At 34.9% G+C, this 22,324-nt stretch overlaps 1 protein-coding gene across 1 annotated transcript in view; it reads right to left on the reverse strand.

The window, feature by feature from the left end:
* CCDC39 (coiled-coil domain 39 molecular ruler complex subunit) overlaps positions 1-18,710 on the reverse strand; it is a 40,764-nt gene extending 22,054 nt beyond the window's left edge. Inside the window, exons 1-9 of the mRNA XM_081813283.1 lie at positions 17,990-18,710; positions 11,670-11,789; positions 9,916-10,062; positions 8,293-8,451; positions 7,445-7,537; positions 7,221-7,349; positions 3,826-4,017; positions 901-1,004; positions 235-367 (exon numbers count right to left, since the gene is read on the reverse strand). Coding sequence (XP_081669409.1) covers positions 235-367; positions 901-1,004; positions 3,826-4,017; positions 7,221-7,349; positions 7,445-7,537; positions 8,293-8,451; positions 9,916-10,062; positions 11,670-11,789; positions 17,990-18,079 — 1,167 coding nt within the window. The 5' untranslated portion in view covers positions 18,080-18,710. The remainder of the gene's footprint in view (positions 1-234; positions 368-900; positions 1,005-3,825; positions 4,018-7,220; positions 7,350-7,444; positions 7,538-8,292; positions 8,452-9,915; positions 10,063-11,669; positions 11,790-17,989) is intronic.
* Positions 18,711-22,324: the final 3,614 nt, after the last annotated feature.

Raw genomic sequence — 22,324 nt, forward strand, 5'->3', positions numbered from 1 at the left:
GAACCTCCACACTGTTTTCCAAAGTGGCTGTACCAACTTGCATTCCCACCAACAGTGTAAGAGGGTTCCCCTTTCTCCACAACCTCTCCAACATTTGTTGTTTCTTTCCCTGTCCATTTTGGCCATTCTAACTGGTGTAAGGTGGTATCTCAGTGTGGTTTTGATTTGGATTTCCCTGATGGCTAATGATGATGAACATCTGTGACTGTTTTAAGAACTAAAACTAAACTTTACCTTTAAACTTTTTTCCTCCTCCCTTAGCATATCTTCCAAATTGGTAGCTTCTTCTTCTACAGACATTGTTTTCTCAGTTATCTGCTTTAATTTTTTTTTTACAATCTGATTATGATTTTTAATTTTCTGTAACCTAGAGAGAATTTATGGGGAAAAATAGAAAACATGTCTAAAAAGTAATACAAACATGGAATAGCTTATCCTAAGATTTCTTCATATAACCTGAAGGTTTCTTTTGCCATAAACCTAAACCTTTTTATTACCTTTCTGGAAACCTTATATATTTATTGAATGTATATTTAATAAGTCATAAAAATATTGTTCCTAAGCCCTTACAAAGAAAAACCCAGGAAAAACTTTTTGTCAAGTTTAATAATTTAGTAGCCATCAGTTTACAATTATTTAACAAAAGCTTAAATATTTAATAATTTTTCTAGTGGTCAAAAACTAGGGAGCTTGGGTAGCTCAGTCAGTTAAGCATTCAACTCTTGATTTTAGCTCAGGGTGTGATCTGAGGGTCATGAGATCGAGCCCTGCATCTTGTCCCTCTCCCTCTGCTCTTCCCTCTACTTGTTCTCTCTCCCTCTCTCAAATAAATAAATAAAATCTTTAAAAAAACATAAGTAGTCAAAAACTATAAACATATTTAAATATCTTTTTTCTTACCTTGCTGCTTCTTCATGAATGTCCTTCTTTATTTTGGAAATATTTTTCCTCATAGCTTCTAAATCACTGGAACTTCTATTCACAGTGGCTTTTAAAGAATCCAGCTATTCATTAGTTAACAGACAAAAATTACATATTTACTCTACATCTTATAAATTAATTTCATTTTTGAGAAGTTCTATTCTGAACATGTTAGTTTTTAACCTACATCACATCCATAAATACAGTGGCCATGTTGCTGTAATCCATATAACCAGTTTTTCTTTTTGATCTGATATTACATTTTAAATGACTTATTTCATGATACTGGCAAATTACAGAGTCCTACATAGATGCATGAAAGGTACTTAGAGCAAAAGCTTCACAGTATTGGATTTGGCAATAATTTCTTGGATATGACAGGCAACAAAAGAAAAAAAGACAAATTGGACTTCATCAAAATTTAAAACTTCTGTGCATCAAAAGACAATATCAACACAGTTAAAAGGCACTCCATAAAATGGAGAAAATACTTGCAAATCATACACCTGATAAGAGATTATCTAGAATATATAGATATTTTCTAAAACTCACCACCACCAACAACAACAACAAAAAAACCCAAACTGATCCAAAATGAGGAAAGGACTTGAATAGACATTTCTCCAAAGAAGATACACTAATAAAAAATGCTCAACAGCATCAATCATTATGGAAATGCAAATCAAAACTACAATGAAATACCACCTCACACCCTTCCATAAGGATGGCTACTACCAAAAAAAGAAAAAAGAAAAAAAGAAAAGAACAAGCGTTGGCGAGAATGTGGAGAAACTGGAACTTTTGTGCACCATTGGTGGGAATATAAAATGGTACAGCCACTACAGAAAACAGTATGGTGGTCCCTCAAAAAATTAAAAACATAATTACCATAAGTACCATCCAGCAATTCCAAGATAACTGTACACCCATGTTCATAGCAGCATTATTCACAATAGCTAAAACATAGCAGCAACCCAAGTGTCTGCTGACAGATAAACGGAGAAGCAAAACGTGATATATACATACAATGGAATAGTATTCAGCCCTAAAAAGTAACAAAAATTTGACATCTGCTACAACACAGATAAACCTTGAGGACATTATGCTAAGTGAAATAAATGAAATAACCCAGTCACAAAACAATAAATACTGATTTCATGCATATGAAGTACTTAGTCTCATAGAGACAGAAAGTAGAATGGTAGTTGCTAGGAGCTGGGAGGAGGGGTGGAATGGGGAGTTATTGTTTAATTAGTATGCGGTTTCAGTTTTACAAGAAGAAAAGAGTTATGGAGATGGATGGTGGTGATGGTTGCATAACATTAGGAACATATTTAATACCACTGAACTGTATGCTTGAAAATGATTAAGATGGTAAAGTGTACATTATGTGTACTTTATCTCAATTTTTTAAAATATTATATTTATTTATTTGAGAGACAGTGAAAGAGAGAGAACATGAGCAGGAGGAGGGGCAGAGGAAGAAGCAGATTCCCCGCTGAGCAAGGAGCCCGATTCGGGGCTCGATCCCAGGACCCTGGGATCATGATCTGAACTGAAGGCAGACGTTTAACTGACTGAGCTATCCAGGTGCCCCTATTTTACCTCAAATTTAAAATTTGGAGGAAAGAAATGAATGAAGTACTGATGCATACTACAACATGGATGAACCTTGAAAACACTATGTAAGTAAAAGAATCCAGACATGAAGTGCTCCATAGTATATTATTTCATTTATATGAAATATCCAAAATAGGCAAATCCACAGAGACAGAAAGTAGATTAGCAGTTGCCAGGGCTGAGTAGGAGGAAGGAAGCAAAGTGATCGCTAATGGGCAAGGGGTTTCTTTTTGAAAGACAAAAATAGTCTAAAAAATTAGATAGTGGTGATGGTTGCACATTCTATGAAATATTAAAAACCACTGAATTGTATACTTTAAAAGGGCAAATTATTATATGTGAATTATATCTCAATAAGCAAATTATGAATGAATGAATGAATCCCTGCATTCTTTAATGCAATTGGTTTAAACTTAAAAATTTTTAAGAATGAACTGTTATCAGTGACATTTAATTTAGGCAAGAAATTTGCTTATTTTATTTTTTTAGGACCGTAAGTAATTATTCTTTTTGGACAGAAAAAAATCTTTCCTTCTTTATCAGAAATAAAAAGTATAACAACTTGTAGAATGAAATGCTCTACAATATTCCAATTTCCTGCCTAAACAGTAGTAACTTCAGATAATGTGGCCTCAAGGCACAAATTTCAAAAAGATCCCTTTATTGCTAACTAAAGGGATCACTAACACTCCCTATGGAACAATCTAGTTGGCCATGTGTGCCTGCAAAAGAAGAAAAGAACAAAGCAGAAGTTTTGTTCTCTGTTTCAAGGTATTTTACCACTACACTGTCTCACTACTGGACTGAAATATTATCCCTTCACAAGGGGAGAAACTGAACTTAAGCAAATAACTCCACCTAGAATTTGAGTCAAAACCACCATACACATGTAGCACTGAAAAGACACTTCAGGTAATCACTAATGTCGATATTCATCTTCACGTCTGCCCATGGGCCAGTTATAATCATGATTTCAGTCTAGACCTTCAGGAGCCTTTTGCCTCAGTCACTTACAAAACTCCATATCTGTTGGGCAAGTTGTGTGCTCCACGACTTCAGGGGGAGACCTTCACACCACCTGTGGTATGCCTGGCACCTACCCCCCACCCCTGTTGCTTTCACCAAGCAGGGCTCAATTGCAGTACCCTAAAAGTTCCACAACATGAAGGGACATAAGAAAAAAGAACTAGAAGGCAATTAATTCCTTAATCAAAAGAGAGCTTTTATGCTTATTTTTTAATAATTTGTCATAAACACACAAGCCACTCTTTTTAGTTGACATACCTCATCTTTCAGCTGATTTCTGTTAGTTTCATGACACTGATACTCCGTTCTACATTTTAAAAGTTTACGATCAGCAACAGAAATTTTTTTCTCATACTCTGTGTTATTCCCAATCTCACTTTCCAAAAACTTGATCTTTTCTTTAACCAAATTTTCTTTTTCTCTTATTTCCTGCTTTATCCTTGATAATGCCTAAGGTTTAAAAATATGGTAAATATATGTTTAATGCAAAGAACAAAACAAAAAGGAATTTAGTTTTTATTTTTCTATATTCCGTATTTTTACAAAACTTCTTAAGACAATATTTTCTTTAAAAAAGTCTATTTTGGGGGCACCTGGGTGGCTCAGTCAGTTAAGCATCCAACTCTTGATCTCAGCTCAGGTCTTGATCTCAAGGTCGTGAGTTCAAGCCCTGCACTGTGCTCCACACTGGGTGCGGAGCCTACTTCAAAAAAAAAAAGAGAGAGAGAGAGTCTATTTTTATATGAATAAAAACAAAGTATTAATATGTTACACATCAGTATCTATAAGCTCATTTTTTTTGAAGATCTTGTTTTCTTTCATCTGGTACTTTGCTAAAGAGATGAGAAAAATGTCAAGCTTTTATAAACAAAAGGTGGTATCTAAAAAATATAACATTGTTGAATATTTTTACATAGAAAGTTGGATTTCAATTATTTTTTTCCAAATATTTCATAGGACCAGTTTTTTTTCATCTTTTGAGAATAATATTTTAGTTACTGGTTTCAATAGGAATGCTTTCACTCAGGCCTTTTGCTGGTCTTGGAGAATAAAAATAAATAGAATATACAAGGTAGTAACTGAGATGTGGACAAAGCACCATGGGAAAAAGAGATGATGAATCTACCCAAGAGGAATTACTAAAAGGCATTACTTAAGAGGCTTCTCTTAAGTTAGGCCTAAAAGATAAATGGAGATGCATAAATACTCTAATGTGGTTAAATCGTAGGGAGGGCAGGGATGGAATGGGGATATATTAAGAAGGGGTGGGTACAAATGAAAGGAATGAGGCTGGAAAGGTAGAGGTTAGGGCCCAATTGTGAAAAAAATCAATTTTTTTAACTGCTATGTTAGAGGTTCAATTTTTAAGCAATGTGGAACAAAGAAGATTTTAGAGCTGAGGAATAAAAAGCTCATATGTGGTTTTTATAAGTGATGTTGATAGCAACATGTTAGAGGAATTGGAGGAAAAAGACAATTTTACCCTAAGATGTAATTCCAAAATGGGGTCCCACCAAACAATCCCAGAAAATTGGGTTGGGGGAGGGTGTATGTTCTGAAATGAGTAAGTTTTAGAAATCTGTATGTAATACTGTACATATTAGCATATTAAATGGATATATATTTGAAATGTACTACATTTTTTTAAAGATTTTATTTGAGAGAGAGAGAACATGAGCAGGGGAGTGGGATAGGGCAGAGGGAGAAGGAGAAGTGGGGAGTGGGGTAGGGCAGTGGGGGAGTGGGGTAGGGCAGAGGGCAGAGGGAAAGGGAGAAGCAAGCTCCCCACTGAGCAGGGAGCCCGACTCTCGGGGCTCGATCCCAGGACCCTGAGATCATGACCTGAACCGAAGGCAGACGCTTAACCGACTGAGCCACACAAGCACCCCTGAAATGCATTACATTTAAAAAGGCACTGTAAATTTATTTAATCCCATATGTTGTCTATAACAGTTAACACTCTATAATGTAGCATTCTATATATACACTGTGTTCATTCAACCAAAGACAGGTCAAAACATCCTAAGTTTATGTATGTCAAATGATCATTCTAGAACTTCCTGCCTTATATTGATTTTCTATGACTTAAACAGATACTTTAATACCTACTTCAACCTTCTCATCTACTCACAGTTAAGTTTTTTGTAGGTGATGCTGATAAGTACAGTAATTTTCTATACTGGAGTATCCCAGAATTTCTATACTGGAATAAAAGCATAATAGAAAAATATTTTTCCTTTTCTATATAATGTAAAAGTTTCTCTCAAGAAGCCAATTTCACGCTCATATGCTCAGACTCCTGCCAAGAAGACACTAAGAAGGCAGGAAATGTTTTGGAGGAAAAGGAACAAAAGATCAAATCCTCTGGTGGTGTAAACTGGATCTCACCGGCTCACCAGCACTGACTGACACATCTCTTCTCAACTCTGTGTTGAATGGAGTCACGTTGGTATGGAAGTAGTTTCCCCACAGAAATCAGAAATGCTACAAATGGGAAGCCAGTTGTTAAACACTCAGAAGCATACCACTACATATGAAGCCACTTCTTAGCACCCACCCTATTCCCTTACAATAAAGACAACCAGGAGATGTCCATAAGGAGCCATAGTGAATATGACCAGAGAGCAACAAGTTGTATATTCTGCCAAATCAGCAGGCTGAGTCAATTTAGCTGTGGGGTTGTATAAGAATGCAATTGTGGATCTGCAATCTTGGATCTGTCACATTTGATCTACACAGAGGAAGAGTCAGGACTTGATGTCTGAAACCAAGATCAGCATTAAGAATTAAGAGGAACTCATAGTTAAGACTGGTTCTACCTTGTCCCTCCAAGGAAGTCAGAGGCCATTTTGTTGATAAAATGTTGGTTACTTATAGAAATTTAAAATAAAAGAATAATTTACATATAAGTCACATATAGCAAGTAAATCTCATACAGATATGAGAATTCCAAACTCCCAATGACCTAAGCTGCTTGCCTTTCCACTGAGTAGACACAGAATGGAAGTTAACATATCCTCAATTCCTTCTCCTTCCCAACTCTCCCTAATCTTCCCATTTTTACTCACCACCATTTTGCCCTTCAATGACTTTCTAAAAAACGTCTCCTAAATTACCTCTGAAAGTAGCAAAGATAACACTAGGTCCGTGTTTAATCGGTGTGGTACTCCTTCCCTTCCAAGCTTCTACCCTATTATGGGTGCCTCAGTTTCAAAAGTGAAACTTTATCACAGTCTAGGTTTCTTTCCTGACTCTCCCTTTTTGTTTCTTGGCCAACCATGACACTCATTTCCCTACACCAGTGATTACTTCAAATAGCACATAAATATTAAGTCCAAAGCACCTTGGGCAACCATGTGTAAGTCAGAGCATTGGTTTTACTGCACTAACATTATCTATTGACTTTCTCTTGTTCCACATTTCAGAGTGGCAGGATCTAGTCTTCAGCATTATAATACCATAAGTAAATAATCCTCATAAAATCACATATCTAAATGGAAAGAGTCAGCTTTGAAAAACATTTACCAAAACTATTGAACCCTACTACAAAAGTGATGTTCAAATAACAATGTGAGTTACATTTGAAATGAATGAGTTAAATACAAAAGAGAATAACACAGTTGAACATTGCAAGGACCAAACAACTACTTTACCAAGGCACCATTATCAATGTCTCGATCTCTCTTCTGCATCTGCTCTATTGTGTTCTCCCACTGTTTAATGAGTTCTTGTCTTTCATTATGAATCTTACGAAAATCTTGTGCTGCTTTATCCAATTCTAACTGTCAGATAGAGAGCAAATAACATTTTGTGAATTTAAGTGCTTTTGCATACATCCCTTCGACAATTAAGAAATAAAAATCTTCACTAAACTAACCTGTGCACTTAGAGTCTCCGTAAGTTCGTTGTCAAGTACCTTTCTTCTCTGATTACATTCCAAAGTCAGTCTTTCTAATTGCAGGGTCAGTGCCTATGATGTAGTTGTATGTAAAAATATTCAAAATTATCATTTAACTTAAAAGCTATTAATATATCTCACATTAAGTACTATTATATTATAGATACACACCTATTTGCTATCTAAAACAATTACAAAACAATACATACATTATCCTTTAACCCCAAAGGGCTGCAATGAAAACTCAATTGCTTCTAAAAAGACTTTTAATACTTTTTAAAGTTAGAAAAAAAAATAAACAATAATTTGCCATTTAAAATTATTTAAAATAATGCATATGGTATTAAATCTATTAGAAAATAGCATGTTTCATAATACTAATGTATTAATACATTTATTACAAGTAGATTTTAAGTAATGGTTATAATAATATATTAAATAATAGCACTATAGTCTCAAATCAGCAAACACTGTATATTACATTCAAACTATTATTTAGACAGAAGAAGTTAAATTACTTATACATAATTCTAATATAAAATTTTCTTCTCTGAAATGTTTTTTGAAAACTTTTCTCAATCAGAATTCTTAACCTGGAGTCTGTGGATCCCTAAATGGTCAGAGGGTTTCAGCAAAATTTTATGAGTATTTGAGTATAGTCACTTTTCTAAAGAGAGGATCCTTGGCTTTATTAGACTGTCAAAGGAGTCTCTGACGTAAAAAAAGTTTAAGAACTACAGCTTTTAAATTACAAATCTAATTCAAAAAATGGGTTCACATACTACAGATTCAGAGAAAACCTAAGATTACAATTTATAATTTCTCACCCTAATTTTATTATCATCTTGTTGTGCATACTTCTGAAGAGTGAGGGCATCACTATCTTTATGAGCTGATTCTTCTAACCAGGCTTCCAATGCTTGCTGGTCCCAGTTCATTTGACATTTCAAACCATCCAATTTTTGAGTAGTTTTAAATATGTTATTCTAATTTCCAAAGAAAGGGGGCAGGGAGAGATTACAGAATATTATTTACTACACAAACTAAAATAAAACGTAGTATTACATACTACAGAACATATTAAAAAGGAAAGAAGAAATCCTGTCCCTTTCCCGACTTCCAGATATATATAATGCACCATATTTCATTATATAACAACCATACTTGTATTTAATTCTTCAGTTGTAATAGAGGGGAAATGATTATACAAGGTTGAGAATAACAGTTGAGTCAAAGATGGCTTAAAAAGGCTTTAGGGAAAGTCCCCCCAGAGCAATCTCTAATGTTAGTCACTCCACCAAATCCATCCCATGTGGATATACAATCTTAGTAAAAATAATGTGCTTGATAAGCTAACTCAAGCCCAAGTCAAGGCCCCATCAGCTCCATTTCCAATCAGATTCTTGCCTCTAAGAGGCTTCTTCTACAGAAATTTTGAAAGTAGTTTTAATTGAAATAAATATAGTTGTTAAGAAGATAAAAATATTTCTGTAAGTGAATAAGTCAGTCAGAGAAAGACAAATACCATATGATTTCACTCATACGTGGAATTTAAGAAACAAAACGGATGAACATAGGGGAAGGGAAGGAAAAATAAAATAAGATGGAAATTGAGAGGAAGGCAAACCATAAGAGACACTAAACTCTAGGAAACAAACTGAGGGTTGCTGGAGGAGAGGTGGGTAGGGGGAAGGGATAATTGGGTGATGGGCATTAAGGAGGGCACTTGATATAATGAGCCCTGGATGTTATATGCAACTGATAAATCACTAAATTCTACCTCTGAAACTAATAAAAAAATTTTTCTGTAAATGTATTCATTTAACAAATCTAGAGTCATAAAAGAAAGCAGATCAATATGCAAATAAATATAAATTAATATAATAAAATGTGTATGTACACATATGCATATACATGTGCGTTTCTATATGTATATGCACATATAAAGAGAAGAACTGAATTTGGAATGAGCTCCCAAATCAAGCAACTAAAAACAAAGGAAAAGAGAAAAAGAGGTTATAGTAGTTTAATATTAGAGTTACAGGCTAAATTAATATGAAAGGTAAAAATTTTGAATGAAAAATGAAACTCAGTATTAAAAGTAAGTTTTTTAATGTGGCCCTTTAAAAATATATGAATAAATTAGCCTAGTATCATATGATACTTCTGAATAAATTATGACTAGTATCACATAATAGACAGCCAGTGTGGTACTCTGCACATGGTGGCTCAATGACTATTTGGTAAATGAACAGTGGGAAAATAAATATAACATTCTATCGTTGCATTCAAATGACAACTCTACATGCCTTTCATTGTCCAAAAAACAATGTAAGTAAATGTCAGGAAACTAATGAATGTCTTTCTCATACAGAAAAAAAATCACTGTTTGTTTGGTGAGGGAAGAAAGAACAATAGCACAAAATTTTAAGTAACATTTCACTACATACTTCCTTATCACTTTTCTTTTCCTGTATTGAAGCCATTTCATTTTCCAGTCGTTGGATTTCATCCTTCACTCGTCCCAGTTCTCTTTCAGCAATGATCCTAAAATGCTCTTCACTTTCAATCTCATGCTCCCTGGCTTTACAAAGAGACTACAGAATAATTTACGAGATAGAAAAACATTTTAATTTTTAATATTATAAAATATTCATAATAATCCATTAGCCCCCCAAAAAAGTTCCCACAAAATACTGAGATTAAGTACTATTAATTCCACTTCCCTGAAACCTAAACCATGTTAGACTTTATGATTCAGTGTACTTTGTGTTGTGTACTAGTTGTAAGAAAGTCAGTTCATGGAATGACCTAGGAGAAAATATTGTTGTCAGCAATTTTCAGATATTATGTTAGTCTAGGGAAATTGAAGAAAACCAAAGTTAATAATGGTAAGACTTAAAAAAGATATAACTCATTACTTACCTAAAAAATAAGAAATAAAGTTTATTTAAAAATACTTGGGAAATGGGATGTTTCTATGAACTGATTATATATTCTAATTAAGAGATAATTTATAAATGACAATGTAAACAATGATGGTTATAAATATTTCCCAGAATATATTAACAAATCATCATGCCTTTGTGTTAAGTTTTACTTAATAAAATAGTATTTGTTGACTGTTGAGTTTGTAGTGCTTCAAAGTTATCACCATCAGTATTATTTTTAATTATTAGAGTGTATAGGAAGTTTATTGTCTTTTGTGTCTATTATCTGATTTAATTAAGGTTTAACTATAATGAAATATACCTACAGAGAGTCTCTGATTTTCAAATCCCCAACTCAGTGATTTAGTAACTTTAAGAAAAGATGTTCCAAACAGTTTATTAGTTAATCATATCAGGATTCTAAAATTTCAAGTATTGCTTTTAAAAGTTCATTAAATTTGTAGCTTCCTAATAAGATTTATACACAATAAAATGGCTACTTATCTGTATTAATTATAAATTGGCATTAAAAGCATGCTTTGTTCACTTTTAAGAATTACGTATCTTTCAAAGAAAGGTAGAGGCATTTTTAAAAAAAATAGTTTGAAATGGAAGTTAGTAAACTCTCCAGTGCTGATTTCCTGAGCTGATTTGCTGGGCATCATCAGGGAATGATATTCTACACATGAACAGACTGCCCATAAAACAGAAGCTTACTTAACTAATCACTCTAAGTTTTATTATTTATAGTTATATTCTAAAATGGATTATACTTTCCCTGGTTATCTTAAATAATACCCTAAATATAATTTAACTTTTCTATCATCTCAGGATCCTAAAATACCATGGTGCCCTACGGGCTACTGAAGTGTGTGAACTATGTGCTTCCACTCAAAAAGGCCCAGTGGATTGCACTGAAAAAGTGAAAAGGAGGTGGAAATTCTATCATGAGTTACACTAGGTCTATTCTGGCTTAAAATCATTGTTTGATCACTAAACCCTTCTCATATAATCTGATGCCTAATATTACATTAGACTGTATGAATGATTTCTTCTTTCAAATGAATTAGTTATTCCTGAACTCAGTGGCAGCAGTGAGTTCCTCAAAGCCTTTTTTTTCTACCTACTTTCAAGTTCAAGGTTATGTTCACAATAGTTTAGCTATGCTAAAGTTTCCTGTTGTATCTCTAAAATAAAATCACAGATGTAAATGCAATGTGAAATGTTCCATGACTACACATGGCATAATCAACATTATGTTGGCATAACTGTACCTGTGTAAATGAAAATTCTTGCTTAACATTTTTGAAGTGAGAAGTCATAGCATTAATTCGATCTTCATAGTCACGTAGCTGATCTTGCAAGCTTGACCTTTCCTCCTGCAGCTTTGACAACTGTAAATAATACGTGCAGTAATTTAGAGATTACTGTAGGAAAATTAGCACTACATTAAGACAATAGAAATCTCTCAGATTTCTCAGAAATCTCTCAGGGACCACTGCTAAGATGCAATTTTCATACAGCAGTACTTTAAGGGAAAAAATGATATTTTATTCCATAATTAAACCACAAGATCTCTAGAGCAAATCAGAGCATAATAACAGATATAACAAAAACACAGAACATGAACCATAAATTTGATAAGTAGTGGGATATACTTATATATATACAGGTATAATAGCTCCTCCCCGAACTCCTATGCAAAACCAACAGATTTAGGGCAAGCTGGACAGAACAGAACAACTCTCATGTGCTTAGACCCTTATTGTTAATAATTGAATTAGAACCCTGAGTAGAAACAAAACAATGCAAATGCATAACAAACAAACAAACAAAAACTTTAGGAAATTACAAGATAGATTCTCAGGACAATTAGAATATATCACCCCTCAAAGCAATACAAAAATTCAACAAAACAAAAAAATATCCTTTTTTATAGTCTTGATCTGTGGTTCCCAAAGTTGGGGCTTCAACCCAGGAGGTATACAACAAAATCCACAATATTTGAATTTTTAAATAAGGAAGAAAGAAAATAAATACTAATGTACTGTATGTTATATCCTATATTTTATTAAACATACTAAGTAACATTAAATATGTATTTTTTGCTTTTTATTTCATTTCAGTTTTACTTTTTTTTTTTAAGATTTTATTTATTTAACTGACAGAGAGAGAGACACAGGGAGAGAGGGAACACAAGCAGGGGGAGTGGGAGAGGGAGAAGCAGGCTTCCTGCTGAGCAGGGAGCTGGATGTGGGGCTCAATCCCAGGACCCTGGGATCATGACCTGAGCCGAAGGCAGACACTTAACAACTGAGCCACCCAGGCACCCCCAGTTTTACTTTTAATTCCCTCTTTTGTTTACTTTGTTGTTCTTTTTTATTTAAGATTATTTATTTATTTATTTGAGAGAGAAAGAGAGAGAGCATGAGAGGGGGGAGGGTCAGAGGGAGAAGAAGATTCCCCGCCCAGCAGGGAGCCCGATGTGGGACTCGATCCCGGAACTCCAGGATCATGACCTGACCCGAAGGCAGTTGTTTAAGCAACTGAGCCACCCAGGTGCCCCTGTTGTTCTTTTTTAAATTTATTAAGAGCAGTTCTTAATTTCCTTACTTTTTGTCACATGGATTACAATGGACTAAATGTTTGTGTCACCCTCAAATTCATATGTTGAGGCCCTTATCCACATGTGATGGTATGTGGGGGTGGGCCTTTGGGAGGTAAATAGGTTTAAATTAGGACCTGAAGGTAGGACCCTCATGATGGAATTAGTGTCCTTATAAAAACAAGAGACCAGAGCTTTCTTTCTCTCTGCCATGTGAGAACAAAGTGAGAAGGCAGCCATGTGCAAGCCAGGAAGAGGGCTCTCACTAGAACCCAACCATGCTTCCACCCTGATCTCAACTTCTAGCCTTTCAGAACCTTGAAAAATGAATGTATAGCAACCCAAGCCAGCTAAGGCATTGATTTAAAAATGAAGGCATTTAAGCCTGTAAGTTTTCTCTAAGTAAGATTTTTGCTATTTCCAATGAATATAGGTGTGAAGCACTCTCTTTTTATTGTTTTCTAAAAGCTGACTTTCCCTTTCAATTTCTCTATGATAGAAGCGCTATCCAGGAATATATATCTGAGAAATTGGCCTAAGTATTTAAGACGGATGTCTTAGTCAGCTCAGGCTACCATAACAAAATGTCATAGACTGTGTGGCTTAAAGATCAGAAATTTATTTCTCATAGTTCTGGGGGCTGGAAGTCCAGGACTGAGGTGCTAGCCAATTTGGTTCTTGTGAAATCTCTCTTCCTGACTTACAGACAGTGCCTTCTAGCTGCATACTCAAATGGTGGAGAGAGAGAGAGTTCTGGTCTCTCTTCCGCTTCATATAAAGATACTAATCGCATCATGGGAGCTACATTCTCATGACCTCATCTAAGCCTAATTACCTCCCAAAGGCCCCATTACCAAATTCCATCAATTGGAGATTAGGGCTTCAATATATGAATGGGGGAGGGAGATATCAGTCCATAACAATGGAGGATAATTTTTAAAATTATTTATTACAAATGCTATTGGTTATTATTAAGAATGTGGCCTATAAAATTCCTACCACTCATTTCTTTAATTGTGGTAAATATTCATAACCTACTTTTTATCATTTTAACCGTTTTTCAGTATACATTAAGAGTGGCATTAAGTACATTCATGTGTTGTGCAACCACTATCACCATCCACCTGAAAATTTTCATCTTCCCAAACTGAAACTCTGCCCATTAAACCCTAACTCTCCAGTCCCCTTCCCCCCAGCCCCTGGAAATTGCCATTCTACTTATATCTTTATGAATTTGACTACTCTAGGTATGTCATGTAAGTGGAACCATACAGTGTTTTATGTCCACCTTATTTCACTTCATATAATGTGTTTAAGGTTTATCATTCATTTTTAGTGCATTAAGGATTTTGTTCTGATATAGTAAATGATCCACCTTTGTAAATATTTTACAGACATATTCTTTAAAGGGTTTATTTAAGGGATATATATACTCTCTCTGTTTTTATTTTTATTGTATTATTCATAACTCTATATCCTTATTTTTGTCTATTAGAATTGTCCAGTTCTGAGGAGGTCAATATTGAAGTATCCTACTACAACTGTATTTTTTTGTCAAAATCTACTTGTATTTATAATAGCTTTTCCTTTTATGTACTTAGTTATTGCATTGTTTGGTGCATACAGCTTTATGACTTTTATTTTCTTCATCAGTTATAACTTTTATGATTGCATAATGAACCCAGAGCAAAAGCATCTGCTTTTTTAATGAAAGCATAATGATTAACTCTCCACAAGCTGATAATTCCTTCCTCACAGAATTCCCAGACAATATTTTTTGCCTCTTTTAAATATAAAAGGTCATGCAAGGACCACCAGATACTTACTGAAAACTTACATCATGTGAGGGATATCAAGATAAACAAACAAACAAAAAGATCCCAGAGGAAACATAACTCAAGACACAAAAAAGAACTAAACACACACACACACACACACACACACTCGGCCAGACTGTAATTGATATTGTACTCCTAAAACAAGACCATACACTACAAAAAAGCAACAAGCAAATAACCTGAAAATTAAAAATATGGTTGATAGAGCTGCAATGTAAAAATGACACAAAACCCTAAAAGCTTCCAGAGATTAAAACTATAACCTACAAAGAAATGGAAATCATTCTAATATGAGATTACTCACCAACATCACTACTGGAAGATAATACTTTGCAAATTCTGTGGAAAAAATATTTTTTTTTAAAGATTTTATTTATTTATTTGAGAGAGAGAGAATGAGATAGAGAGAGCATGAGAGGGGGGAGGGTCAGAGGGAGAAGCAGACTCCCTGCTAAGCAGGGAGCCCGATGCGGGACTCGATCCAGGGACTCCAGGATCATGACCTGAGCCGAAGGCAGTCGCTTAACCAACTGAGCCACCCAGGCGCCCGGAAAAAATATTTTTAACCTAGAATATTCTACCCAGCCAAAACTATCAAATGTGAGATTAAATAAAAAACATTTTCAATTATGAGTTTTCCTCCTATACACCCTTCTCAGGGACACCCAAGAAAGTATTTCATCAAAACAAGGAAATAACCCAAGAAAGAAGATATGTGATCTAGGAAATAGAGCATCAATGCAGTAAAGGAATAAAGGAAATTCTCAAGTTAACAGTTGGAAAATAGGCTTGTGGAAAAAAATCCATATTAAAAAATACAGGACTCTAGAAGGAAGGAGTGGAGGGAGAAAGAAGGTATCTTGAAGATCTGATACTATGACTTAAAGAATATAAACTTAAAGCAGGCAATGCAAGAAATCAATTGGCAACTAAGGATGCAATGAATCAAAAGCACAGTACTACGGACCCTTCTTGAAACAACTACTTGAGGATAGAACCCAACCAGTCAAAAGACGAATTAAAGTGAAAAATCCAAGAAAAGGTAAACTGAGTAAAAGTGGCTGCATTAAGGACCATTAAATCAGTTTAAATATAAAACTAAGACTAAACACTTGTAGTAAATTAAGGACACTGGACAGAATGAAAATAAAATAAACCTTGATAATATAAAAATAATAAAACTACTATTTTTTAATGGGGTAAAAGGTGGTGGAAAGAAGTGTGAGAGTTAATTTCTTTGTTTTAAAAATGAAAAATGAGGGGCGCCTGGGTGGCTCAGTTGGTTAAACGACTGCCTTCGGCTCAGGTCATGATCCTGGAGTCCCGGAATCGAGTCCCGCATCGGGCTCTCTGCTCAGCAGGGGGTCTGCTTCTCCCTCTGACCCTCTTCCATCTCGTGCTCTCTGTCTCTCATTCTCTCTCTCTCAAATAAATAAATAAAATCTTTAAAAAAAGAATAAAAAAAATTAAAATGAAAAATGAAAGATCAGGGAATCAACCCATACTGTCAACAAATGAAACAAAACATTTTTTTAAACAGTAATTTAACCATTTCATTTTTTTCTTATAGTTTTTCCTAATGCGAAGAAAATTTTTTATCAATCATTATCTGTTGTAATCAAGTAATATTTATTTGAAATTCAACAATCCCTCTCTTTGTCTCTTAAGTAAAATTAGATTATTTTTATTAAATAAAAATTGTTATGTTAAAAACAGCACATATAGTAGGATTCCATTCTTACAATACTTCTGTTTGTCTTTTCTATCTACATATCTGTAGATAATGATGTCTGGAATATTTGTTTAATGTCATGAGAGTCACACTTCTATAGTCAACAGTAGGTATTTCGAGGAGGGAATACTCTTTTATTTTATACCCTTCTGTTCTGTTTGAATGGTTTAAACTTACCGGAGTTGCTTTTTTAATGCCACTTAAAGTGAAGTGATTACGAACCCTCACTCTTCTTTCTATTGCTCTGTAATATTTTTTAAATAACTAATATAATTACTATGTATATAAAATTATATGAGACAAATATTATGGTAATAATACCAAAAACTAACATCTGAATGGAAGTTTAACCTATATTAATGTGCTTAGAGCTGTATAACGATCCTGTGAAATAATTATTTTATTTATTTCCAGTTTATAGAAGAAACAGGCTCACTGATGGTAATTAGGATCTAAACCCAGGGCTGGATACTTCTTAATATTATTATTCCTCAGTACTCAGTGCTAAATCTCTTATTTTCCCTAATGTTGCCCTTCATTAAAACAAACAAAAAACTGCAGCCATCTAATTTAGACATGAATAAATATGTCAGAGTATTTTGAAAAAAAACTTCAAAAAACAGTGAAGGATTTTCATTTTCATTTTTCAGAGGAAAGAAAACCTTCTCTTCCATTCTATAAAGTAATGTAATCATCATCCGTTCTTCTTGGACCCTCTTCTCCACAACACACTGCCATGTGATAGAACTTTAGACTGACTGTTAAAGGTTTTTACAAGTTTTCTGAGCCGGTTGCAATTTTATTTTTAACAACTATTATGCATTGGTTGCAAGCTGGTGTAAAATATCCCTTACAACGTAAAATATTTTGTATCACTCTGTGACAACATTCTCACTTTGAAAAGCTGCAAACTGTACATTTTACATTCTTACTAGAACGTTCCTCTTGAAAACATTCCTTCGAGTCACTTTCAACTTTAAATGTCATAGGCAGAAACTCAAAAAGAAATGTCAACCAGAACGTGTTTTGTTTATAAACATCCGCTAACAACTGTTGCTACGAAAACCGCAGAAGTCCCTTTGCAAGCCGCGCTTAATTCTGAGGAAGGAAAAGTGGACCCGGGAATCAGCCTTTCCTCTCCTGCCCACGAGGCTGGAAATGAGTACGTGGAGCAGAAGAGGACAGAGTAACGACTCAGGCTTTATGTCCTGAATATTAATTATCGTTTCAATTTATATTTTGTAATGCTTAGCCAAGTTCCGAAAAGGGCGGGCAGGTGAGGGAGGAAGAAGATGGTGCGGGTGAGAGTTAGAGAAGAGATGAAACTCGGGAAGGAAAGGGGAGAAATAAAAGGGTTGGGGTATTCTGCCAACCAGAAACTTCTTCCTCTTTACCCCGCCTTCTTCGCCCGATCCTTACCTGATCTTCCAGTATCTTGTTCTCCTCATTTGCCACCGGGATAGCAAACCCATCGTCCCAATGCAGCTCCGCCAAGAATTCGCTACTCATGATGGCAAACGGATAGGGGACCTCTGACAGGCTGTGGAGGAAAGATCCGCTTGCTCGTAGAGCCCGGCAGCAGCACGCGAGGCAATCCCCCGCACCCGCAAAGCTCCCCTGTAATTACCACCGCAGCCCTAGCAACCGTCCCGCGCCCTTAGTTACCAAACAGGAAGTGCTCATGCCGCAAGGCAAAACTTCCGGTTGAGAACTCGGTCCCTAGATCACGAGCAGCTTTTCCTTTTTGAGTTCCCAGGGAAGCGAAGCACTTACTCGCTCGGGTTGCCAGGCGCCAGCATAACTTTCCCTCAAATTGGGGTCGTCCCCCCGGAGCGCTCCTGGAGGGTGTAAAGTCGGTGGCGCCTGCGGTCTCCAGGCTACACGGGGTACGGGAATGGCACTGCACCACGCAACTGCCGGATCGCGCGCAGATGAGAGCTAAAGAAAACCGTAAAGCCGACTTTCAAGTGGTGTTTGTTGAGTTTCCTCCGTAGATGAAATCTCGTAGGCTGAAGTAGACTGGCATTTCCGAAGCACAGTTCATCCCTTAGAATCGCTGATGTGTGTTTCGATCTTTGTGTTAATCTCCTGGTCTTCTTCACAATGCTCATCTGCCCTTTGCAGCGCGTCCTAGCTAACCGCGGACGAGGACTGCGCAGAGATGGCAAACTTGGGGCGCAGAGTTTGGTGGTCTCTCCCTCGCCACTCCTACACCTTATTTTTCTCTTTACATTTTCATTTGTTAACATTCACAAATCTTCTCTTTCCCACAGAAATCTGTAATTCTTCCTAATATCGAAAAAGGAAACACTGAGCCCACATTATCATGAAGGCATTATTTGGCTGAAGAGGCGCCCCCTTTAGACTGGCAAGCACTTCACCAATTCAGTAATTTGAATTACCTACTTCGCACTGGTAGACATTAGAGTTTACAGCTTCTGTTCTATAGCATCTCAGAACTGGAAAGAATAAAACAATCAGCTAATCTAATCATTTCATCTTCCAGATTAAGAAAACTGAGGCTCCCTAAAGTGAAGCGATTAAAGTCGCAGCACTTGAACCAGGATACAGATCTCCTACTACAAACTATACTGTCATGAGAAATGTTCTTGGCTGAAATACCTATACTACAGCATCATGAGCTTAAATTAATTTTGCTTATCCAATAAGCAACTGTCTGTAGCCTTTTTGCCCTTTTGAATTTTATCTTACCATTATTTTGTTACACTTTTTATTATAAAAAGTTTAAATATAAAAAAGAATAAAGGGGGGGCGAGATGTGGGAAAAAAGAATAGAGCAGGGTATGATGAATGCCCACATACTCATTATCTTGATTTAACATATTTTGCCACATTCACTTCATCTATATTTTTTGCTGAAGCATTTTAAAGAAAATCGCAGACCTCATGACATTTCATCCCCAACTATTTGAGCATGCATCACTAATGTTTAACAGTCAATATTTTCTAACATAAATACAGTATAATTATCACATCTATCAAAACTAACAATATCAAAATTCTTGAATATCATTTCATAACCGTTTCAGTTGTCCTGAAAATGTCTTTTTACCATTGGTTTGTTACTATACTTTTGAAATCTTGTAGTTTTGTCTCCTTGTGCTTACATGGTTTTCCATATATTTAATCTTATGGACTGTTTCTCTAGTCTCAAAGAGTCTCAAAGACTAAAATTAGCTTTTTGTATTCTTAAAAGCATTTATCTTTTATCTTCTATCACCATAGAAATATTTTATACATACTTTATAGATGTATTAAATGTAGCATATGTGATATATATTATTTCACTGAATGACATTACTCAGATGCAATAAAATTTTATTATTCTTAGAAACAACTTTTATACATTTGACTATCTATAGTATATTCCATGCATCAAAGTGTAATGAACACATTCCTTCACTGAAATACTATATTTATCGATATATACAACTACCATCTTTAGAAAGAATTTTTATATGTGTGCCTTTATGGAGTATATCAAATGCAGCACAGTGTGGCGAAACATCATTCACTGTAAATAACACTGTACTTATTCACATATACAACATTCTTAGAAATATCTTCTATCGGGGGTAGAATTAGCACAGCATTTTATCCCTCACTTCTGCAATGCCTAAATTCCCGAGGTGGTGGAGGAGAAAGACAGCTTGTAGGGGGGATTTCAACCTGTGTGGAATAATGGAAATTTAGAGCTTAAATGACCTTATAAAAGATGATCTTTTATTTTATAATAGTTTAGTCATTCCTACTAATGAAAATGTTAGTATCCAGCACATATTGAGATGGCATATAGTTATTTATACTGGAGATTTGTTATGGCAATGCTGCTTCCTAAAATTATTAGTGTTGTTCTGCCCATATGTTTTAAACATTCTTTTCTAATTTCTCATCCCCATTACTAATGTGAATACTGAGGCAGCTGCCTCAGCCTGTGCCAATCTGCTGATCCACCCCTCTGTGTTAGCTGGAGCTGCCAAATCCATGACTGCAGCTGTCTTTGCTATGTTCTCCTGCAGGCCCCAAGGACATCAGAAGTCTGGCAGACAAATCCATGCAAAGAGTCCCATTCCTCATGTCTCATGGATTCTATTTCCTGAATTTCAGGAATTTTGTACAATGCTGAATTTTGTACAAAATGTCCATACATTCTCCTAATTCTACATTTCTGCCTTAAAACGATATTCCTGCTTCTCTACCTCATCACCACAGCATTCCATATCATCCAGTTGCCACTTTTAGAATCCCACTACTATAACTCGACTTGAATTTACTCAGATCTAGACTTGGAAACAAAACCCGAAGTTTTACAAGCCTTGTTGCTGACCATGAAATACTCAATTTAATCCCAAAACGCTAAGGTAGATGTTACTCTTTTAACTACTGCATTCCCAAGTAGATAAACTTCATCCAAATCAGATTTTTCAGGCTAAAATATGAAGAGGTTTATGGTTTTGCAAAAATAATGTGATATTTGTAAAAAAAAAAAAAAAAAAGAAAGAAAAAGAAAAATACATATATGTATAAAGAAAAAGGAAAAGATATCTTTCACCTCCCACTAATCTCATTCCCAAGAGTTTGCCACTGTTTGGCATGTGTCCTACCAGTATTTTTTTAAGTAAAGCTATATATACATAGATATATTAATTTTTCCCATAGAAATAGAATCATATTATAAATATTCTTTTGCAGATTCATTTTATCACTTAACAATAGTGGCCATGTTTTCATATCAGTACATTAGATCTTTGGTCTTTTAATGGCAGCTTAAACTTCAGTATTATCCATCAATTTTAACTTTTTAAACAATGCTACAATGAACATTTTTATAATACTGTATTTCATCAAGTCTGGGGTCTACTTATTCTCACATCTGAATATCTCTAAAGTTGGGATACATATTTCAATCAGTAGTGTTTTTGATTTGGTGAATAAGAGATAACCTTGCACACATGTGTGTTTCTGCATGACCTATTCTTAGAAGTAAAATTAATGGAAAACATATATAAGCAATTTTATTTTGATAGATACTACTGAATTCTTTGAAAATGTCTTTATATACCAACAGAATATGGCAGTATCCTTGCATACTCTACATATTATGAAGTAATATTTTATAACCTAAAGAGAAAAATATGGTATCTTGTTGTTTATTGCCAATTTTTAAATTATGAGACTGAGCATCACATTTCTTCTGCTAAGAATTTATCATATCCTAAGACAAGTACCATATGATTTCACTCATATATGGAATTTAAGAAACAAATGAACAAAGGAAAAAAAGAGACAAACAAGAAAAGACTCTTAATGATAGAGAACAAACAGATGGTTACCACAGGGGACGTGGGTGGGAGATAGTTAAAACAGGTCAAGAGAATGAAGAGTACACTTATCATGATGAGCACTGAGTGATGTTCAGAATTGGTGAATCACTATATTGTACCCCTGAAACTAACATAACACTGTACATTAATTATATTGGAATTTTTAAAAATAAAAATAAATAAAATGTATCATATCCTTTGCCCATCCATCTCATTAGGTTGTCTCTTCTTTTTGAACTATAACAGTGCTTTTTATTTTATGGACAGTATTCTTTGTGCATGCTTGTGTGTGACATGTGTGTATGAACAGTATTTTTCTCCCAATCTGTTTTTTGGGGGTTTTAAAACTTTGTTTTTGGTATATTTTGCCATACCACCTCAGAAACTGCTCTTGTTGCCATTAGTATGC

Source organism: Leptonychotes weddellii, chromosome 1 (genome assembly GCF_054177405.1).
Source record: "Leptonychotes weddellii isolate Sample4059 chromosome 1, ASM5417740v2, whole genome shotgun sequence".
NCBI lineage: Eukaryota > Metazoa > Chordata > Mammalia > Carnivora > Phocidae > Leptonychotes > Leptonychotes weddellii.